Below are 8,027 nucleotides of genomic sequence, written 5' to 3' on the forward strand. Positions count from 1 at the left end.
TGCAAACTTTATATGCCCCAGGAGAGGGGAACGCCAGGGCCAAAAAGTTGGAGTGGGTGGGTAGGGGAGTGGGGGGGAGGGTATGGGGGACTTTTGGGATAGCATTGGAAATGTAAATGAGGAAAATACCTAATAAAAAACAAAAGAGCAATTTGGATTAGTATTTATAAAAGCAATTCAGTTCATAGGCCCCCGGGCCTAGTAGAACCCCAGAGCTGGGTGGGCTACCTGCCTGAAGTAAAAAGGAAGAAAAGAGATTCTAGAATTTTCCAGATGGAACTTGGCCACCTTTGCTGGCATTTGAGGCAGGGTCGGACCATCCTGAACATCTGCCCTTGCAATGTCTATGCCTCTCAGAAGGATGGTGCTCACCCACAGCACAGAGTGGAATGTTCTAGGGCCAGGTCCCAGACGTATTTCTGACCAGCCGAGAGACCCAGGTTTATGCAAAGAGTCAGCACAGATCTGTATGTTCCTGACTCTCAGGGACATGGAAGATGTGGACACAGCTCAGGGGCTGATCCAACTCTTTGGCCCTTATTCACCCTCAGCCCTCTGTGACCCCACACTGACTTCCTGACTGAAGCCTTTGCAGTTCCATCTGGAGATACTCAGCACAGCTTGAACATACCCTGATCCCAGTCTTTGAACCCCAACGCCCAACACTGCTGTCATTGTGCTGCCCCATGCTGGGTCAAAAGCAGAGTACACAACCATCAGAAAAGTGCATGTCACACTGCAGCACAGCCACCCCACCTGGAAGGAAGGCTACCCCCAAAACACAGATAATTACAAAAGTTGACAAGAAAGGGAAACAGAGGCCACCCTGCACAACTGGAGGGAACTTGTATTCACATGGTGCTATGGAGAGCAGCCTGTGGGTCCTTAGACCGCTGATCATGGAGTAGCATGATGGCAGGTCTCCTCCCAGATATACCCCAGAAACATGGCAGCAGCACGTGTGGGGCAAGCACCTTTCCCAATTAAAAGCAGAAGCAGCCAAAGTCCCTGCAGGTGGGTGGGCAAGCACATTTAGGCTGTCCTCACAGCAGGTGGTCAGCCAGCCACACCAGTCTGTAGCACCAACACACTTTACAATCAGGGAAGCATCATGTCCGTGAGAAACCAGATGCCAAAGACCCCACACCTCCAGTTCTACCCACAGGGAGTAGTCGAGCAGACAAAGCAGAGGCAGGAGCCAGGAAATGCAGTGGACCTGGGAGTTCAGGAATGCCTGCTCATCAGAATGTTCTAGAACTAAATGGGAATGGTGACTGAACAACTGTGTGAATGCGCTACAGCCATTGAACTCATGTGAATGAATTCATGTAGTCTAGTGTGGATGAACTGCATAGAATACAAATTGTCTGAATAAAACTGTCATAAAAATAATTCACACACAGCTCCATTTGGGCTCTACCTGCAGTGGCACTTCTAGGGTTGCCTTCTAGAACACTTTCCATGGCATCAGAATTGGTTTGTGAAGCCTGAGACCCATCAGTCAGTGACTAAAAGACAATAGTTCAATAGAACGCCTGCCCATCCACCCACTTTCAACACATCTTCTGGAGGGTCTGCACTCTCAGACCATAGGGACCACAGACACCCTCTAAGAACAGAAAGTTCCTGTGTTATGCCTATTGAAAACCACACCTCCCAAAACAGACATAATCTGACTGTCAGGCCCTGCCTCTACTCTAGCCTTGTCTGCAGCCTAGGTCTCTCCATGGGGTTGCCTATCCTGAGCCCATGAAGCTCTGTTTGTTCTACCAGGAGCCTCCATCCACTCCCTGCCCATCTCTCCCTCAGGCTTATCACTGCAAACCACCAACTGATCCCACTGCTTTCCCCTGACCAACACTGTTCATAGAGGATGGGTCTGGTTGCACTAAGCCTGGATAGTTTTCCCTAAACCTTTGTGGGAAACAATAAATATCACCTATATCCCTCTCTGAATGTTTGTGAGTGTTCTTCATTGCTTAGGGACTTTCCAGAAGATGTCAGGAAGCAATGCATGTCAGGGTCACAGCTTTCGGGATCTTTTCTGGGTCCAGGGTGAGCTCTGGGGACACCAACATACCTGGGAGTTCTGAGGTAGACTGGGAACAATGTGGCCATCAAGTTTGGGAGTGGAGGAGAGAGCATACTAGACCAAGCAGCAGAGATTATCAAGGGATCCAGCAAGGGGAGATCCTCTCAAAACCTGTGCTTCTGTTCCTGCCAGCTCTGTGCTTAGAGAGGGCTGGTAGAGGGCAGCTGCAGAGTCACACTGGCCAACACTGGTTCTGGAAACTGTGCTTTTGAAAGCACTTTCCTTCTTAACCGCACAGCATACATAGTTCTACATGGTCTGACCGAGAAACTAGACTCCAGAAGCAAGGTGCTCTTAGGGGTCCCACAGCTCCTATCCCTGGGGGCCCTCCCTTCACCTCCATACTCACTGCACAGAGTTGTAGCTGGAGAAGGAGATGAGGCCCCCGAAGGCCAGTGAGAAGGAGTAGAAGACCTGAGCACCTGCATCCAGCCACGTGTTGGGGTTGCTCAGCTCTGTGATCTGTCATACAGGGACTCAGCTGTGACCACAGAAAGCAGGCCTTCCCCTCCACTGAGGAAGAAGCTATCTCCTTCCCCAGGAGTGGATGCCATTCTACATAGAGGGGAAAAAAAAGACAAGCCACCCAAGAATTTCCCTCCAGGATACATATGTTAAAGGCCCACCCGTAGGCTGACCCCTTGCCAGGTCCTTATCAACCAGGACACTAGCCTCAGCATCAGACAGTTGGCTGTCACCATATAGAAATGAGCTGGCCTTGAAGCAAGAGAATCCAGCATGGACTTCTTCCTTGGGATCTGAAGCCCTGGGGTAGTCTACTGGTAGATGGCAGAGAACTCACATTGGGTGTGAAAAGGAAGACAATGCCGTTGGTGGCGCCCTTCAGAGTCAAGCCACGGATGAGAAAGATGGTCAGTACAACATAGGGCAGGGTGGAGGTGATGTACACAGCCTGTGAGGAACAAGGTGGGGGAGACACAGTGTGGGATGGGTGCAGTGGTCAGACAAGGAGAAAGGGCCAATTCAGGACACATCATGATCAGTTGCGTACTGCACCTTCCCAGTGGTCTCGATGCCACGGATAATACACACATACAGCACACTCCAGGCACATGTCAGGCAGAGCAGGATCCACCACTGGATGGAGCCTGAGTCACTAATGGAAGTGGAGATATTAAGCGTCTCTCGGTACCAGAAGTAGTCCACGGAAGAGCTCTTGGCACACTCTTCCACATAGCCTGCAGAAGCAGAGCACATGTCAAAGTTTGGGTCAAAGTGGGGACAGGCTAGAAATAAGCCAGGGGAAAGGACAAAAACCTAGCCTCTGTCTGAGGCGTTCACAACAGGAATATGTTTGTGCACATGAATATAGCCTCACATGTACACATGGGCACTTGTGAATACACCCACACATCTGCATCCACACACCACACATGTGTACATGTGCACACTTGTTTGTACATAAGTGCTCATCTATGTGAAGTCTGCTAAGAGATACTGTTGGGCTCTGATGTGGATCCAGGCCTCTGAGAACCAGCCCCTCCCTCACTCCTGGAAGGAACTCCCTATTACACCTGAAGTAGCTGGCACACGGTCTTTGCGACTCTATGGCCATACCCATGATCATTACAGTCCAACTCTGTTATCTTATCACCATAGGTGGTGTTTATCTCACCACCTCTTCCTCAAAGAACCAACTGGGGCTCTCCTACCAGAAGAAATCAAGATCCTGGGGAGGACTTGTACTTTGACCAAAACAGGTCCATCTTGATAGACTCCTAAAGGTTCATGTGAGACCCTCAGAGCTACTCTGCTAGTCAGGACAGTGGTTACCGAACAGGTTGCTCAATCTCCTCGGCAGCTTTCTGTGTCTGTGAGCCAGATGTGTCCCATAGATCATGGGCAAAGACACGTGCCTCTCTGTCTCCACAGGAGAAGGGCCTGAGATGGTACGGGTGACTTAAGACGCTTGTGGCAGTGTGATCTCTTTGCGCAGAGACAGGGAAAAGAACTAGAAAGTCTCCTATCAAGGATCTGTACCCTCTACTCTTGCTAGGGCTGCTTGGTGACTTGGAGACACCCGAATACTTCTCGTGGCTCCTCTACTGAAGGTCTCAACCATGTGACCATTATGACATAGGAAATCACCTTGTGTAAGGCTTTCTTCTTGGACTGTGGATTTCTGTTTTGTTTTGTTATGAGATGGTTTGATACTGAAGCCCATACTAGACTGAAACACACAGTGTAGATCATGCTGGCCTCAATCTGTAGCAACTCTTTTGCCTCAGCCTCCCAAATGTTGAGGTAATAGGTATGCCTGTGGATTCTCCCTCCACCTCCTTCATCCTCCCCCTACCCTTCCCCCCTCTCTCTTTCTCTCTGTGTGTGCATTGTTCTCTTTGTGTGTGTGCTTGTGTGTGTATGTGTGTGCCTGCATCTGCATCTGTGTCTGTGTATTTGTGTGCACATAGAGTGTGCATTCATGTGTGTGCAGATTCAGGTGTGTGAAAGTTCATGTGTGGAAGCCAGAGATCAATTTTGAGTACCACTCCTCAGGAGCTATTCATCTTATGTTTTTTTGAAATGAGGTTTCTCACTGGAACCTAGACTCACTAATTAGGCTAGGCTGGGTGGCCAGCAAGGCCTTAGAATCCCCCTGTCTCTGTCTTCCCAGCTCACTGGTATTATATGCAACACATGCTTGGCTTTTTATGTAGACACTGGAGGGTTAACTTAGGTCCTCGTGCTTTTATAATAAGCACTTTAAACTGACTATGCTACCTCCCTAGCCCATACAACATGAATTTTTAAATGTTATATGCTTTAAAAAATGTTCTAGGTTGGGTTTTGTTTTTTCTAACTCTGGTCTCTAAGAATCTAATTCTTAGAAAATGAGAAGGTATCTGGTCACAAGGTCTAAGAAGTTGCCAGCAACCATTTCTTCCACTCTCCTACAAGCTATATCATGTCAGACAGACAGGGGTGGGGGTTGGGGGTAGCATCAGCATTCCATTGTGTAGGGCAAGTGGCTCACCTGTCTGATTCTGGTTGAGTGGACATTCACTCCATGGCAGAGGTTCCTGAAAGGAGTTGAAGAAGTACCACATGACCCAGGCGATGATGGTGTTGTAGTACAGGCCCACCATGAAGGACACGAACATGGAGGCGATGCCTGTGGGGAGGGATGGCACTGTGCAAGGCGTACTGGTATCTCTAGCAGGTGAGTGCATGGGTACCCATCTATGCTGTCCTACCCCAAGGAGATGATAGGACATTGGGAAGGGCCTGCTCCCTGACCTGAAGAGCAGATACAGCCTGGACCTAGAAATGGAATATCATTGTATGATCACCTGATTCTCCCAGAGTGAGCTCAAGGTGAGCATTATACACCCTCGCCTGCTCCACCTATGGCCCCAAAAGATTTATCCAGGCAAGTGGTCCCAGAGTCCTTGCAAAGAGCCTTTTGACAATGTCAGTGGGGGTGGCTCTGCCTCGGGGAGACCTACTTGGCAATTAACAAGCCAAAGACAGGTACGTAGATTCAGGAAAAAAAATCTCTGTGAAGAAGCAGTGAGAGAGACAAGCAGAGATCGTAGCGGGCAATGGCTCAGTAGCTGGGGAGAACGGGTTGACCTATAAAGAGTTTCATGAATGTGCTTTTTTTGATTGTGAAACTAAAAACCAAATGGGTGTGAAAAGAAAGAGAAGGGAGGGAAAGTGAGAGCCAGAGTCAGGAGTGGGGGCTGGGGGCGGGGGCAAGGGCAGGGAGGGCTTGAGGGTAGGAAGAGGCCTCTGGGTGAGCTTTGAGCTGTCCAGCATTGGGCTTCTGGGATAAACATATCTGAACTCTCTGTCCGTGGACCCTGACCTTCCCTTCCCTGGCTGGAAAGCCCGAGCCACTTACTTGCATTCTGAGCTCTCAGTGAGCCATGTCCTCTTCGTGAGGCTGGAGGTTGGACCATCTCCAAGCCAGAGTTTGTAAATGAGTGACCACACCTAGGCTGGTGGCAGCGCTGGGCATCCTTACTGAGTATGTAGGAGTGATCAGAGTAGGCAGCCTGCAGCTAACTCCCCCTTACTGAGTGTGTAGGAGTGATCAGAGTAGGCAGCCTGCAGCTAGCTCCCCCTTCTGGCCCTGGAGGCTTTCTCTCTAGGTAGCTAGATCAGGGGCTCTCCCTCAGCCTCTAGATCTTCCTTGTGCCCTGGGCTGTGGGGACTCGGGCGACCTCTGCTGGCCTGTCTGTTCCCTGATGACTATGAGCCTGGCCTAGATGCTGTAACACTCCCATGGATTCTAATGAAAGGTTGCAGAGGGCGTCTGTAAGAACAGGAGCCTGGAACTGATTGGGAAAGCTAAGGAGGAACTAGACAAGCCCTGTAAACCCTAGGCCATCTGGGAGAGTTGACACACACCTATACCCTTCAGAGCAGGATGGATGGAGCTCCACACACCCATGCTGCCCTTGCGTAGCCTCTGACCGATGGCAAACTCCAGGTGCAGCAAAGGAATTCCCTCGAACACCAGAAGGATGAGGAATGGGATCATGAAGGCCCCTGGATAGGAAGAAACAAACATGCCATTACAATCCAGGACGCCACCTGGGGACAGACACTTTAACACCTTTAAAATAATGATTAGATGCCACCAACACCCCTGTGGCACTTGAACAGAGCTGATATGCAGTTGTAAGCCATGTGAGTGAGGCCGCAGCAAACTTCACAGCCTGGAAGTATCCCTCAGCAGGTAGACAGTGTCCATCCTCACATGGAAACACTCTCTGCTGGCTTGAAGAAAACTGCCATTAAACAAAGCATGTGGAGCCGGGCGTGGTGGCGCACGCCTTTAATCCCAGCACTCGGGAGGTAGAGGCAGGCGGATTTCTGAGTTCGAGGCCAGCCTGGTCTGCAAAGTGAGTTCCAGGACAGCCAGGGCTATACAGAGAAACCCTGTCTCGAAAAACCAAAAAAAAAAAAAAAAAAAAAAGCATGTGACAGTGCTACCATGCTCACTGAGAATAACAGAAACCCAGAGGAGCCTACTGGCTGTCTCACACTGGCCAGAGCCTCATGGACAGAAGGACAGAGTCACAACTTCTGAGAATAGCTGCGCCTAGGACAGTGTGCCACTGCACAGTCAACTAATGCTAAATCTGCTGTCAGACACCAGCATGAAGGGATCTCTTTACTAGTGGTGGTGGGCAACATGGAGGGGAAGCAAGTACCCTTCGGCTTAAAGCAGCTCCATTTGCTGGTATATGTTCTTTACTTCAAAGTGTAATAAGTACAATAATGGTCTCAAATAACTGACCACACTGCCCTCATCTGTGCAAACCCCTTTGTACTATAGACCTAACAAACCCTAATACTAGGAAGTGCGCCCCTTCTGTGATTTAAGAAAGCAATTTTCAACTGTGTCCTGCATATTAATTATATTTCTATAAGAGCTAAATTAGTGAAAAAGTTTAAATAATGTATATTAAATAACAATATCGGAACTAGAGAGATGGCTCAAAGGATGCTAAGCACTTGCTGCTCTTACAAGTTCCTTCAGTTTCTAGCACCCGCATGGTGGTTCACAACCATCTATAGTTCTAGTTACAAGAGATCTAGTCCTTTTTTCTGACCTCCATGGGAACTAGGCATGCACATAATACATATACATATTTGAAGGCAAAATACTCATACACATATAATAACTAAGTAAATCTTAGAAAGAAAAAAAGAGCCGAGCATGGTGGCACATGCCTTTACTCTTAAAAGGAAGATCTCTGTAAGTTCTAGGCTAGCCTGGTCTACATAGCAAGTTCCAGAACAGCAGGTCTATATTGAGAAACTTACCTCAAACAAGAAAGAAAGAAAGAAAGAAAGAAAGAAAGAAAGAAAGAAAGAAAGGAAGGAAGAAAGGAAGGAAGGAAGAAAGAAAAGAAAGAAAGAAAGAAAGAAAGAAAGAAAGAAAGAAAGAAAGAAAGAAAGA

The 8,027-nt window shown here is 48.6% G+C and overlaps 1 protein-coding gene across 1 annotated transcript in view; it reads right to left on the reverse strand.

Annotated features, from left to right (window-relative positions):
- Slc6a19 (solute carrier family 6 member 19) overlaps positions 1-8,027 on the reverse strand; it is a 22,021-nt gene that overhangs the window by 7,243 nt on the left and 6,751 nt on the right. Inside the window, exons 2-6 of the mRNA XM_021180593.2 lie at positions 6,467-6,607; positions 5,088-5,225; positions 3,110-3,291; positions 2,895-3,005; positions 2,442-2,554 (exon numbers count right to left, since the gene is read on the reverse strand). Of these exons, the coding sequence (XP_021036252.1) occupies positions 2,442-2,554; positions 2,895-3,005; positions 3,110-3,291; positions 5,088-5,225; positions 6,467-6,607 (685 nt within the window). The remainder of the gene's footprint in view (positions 1-2,441; positions 2,555-2,894; positions 3,006-3,109; positions 3,292-5,087; positions 5,226-6,466; positions 6,608-8,027) is intronic.

Source organism: Mus caroli, chromosome 13, assembly GCF_900094665.2.
Source record: "Mus caroli chromosome 13, CAROLI_EIJ_v1.1, whole genome shotgun sequence".
Lineage (NCBI taxonomy): Eukaryota > Metazoa > Chordata > Mammalia > Rodentia > Muridae > Mus > Mus caroli.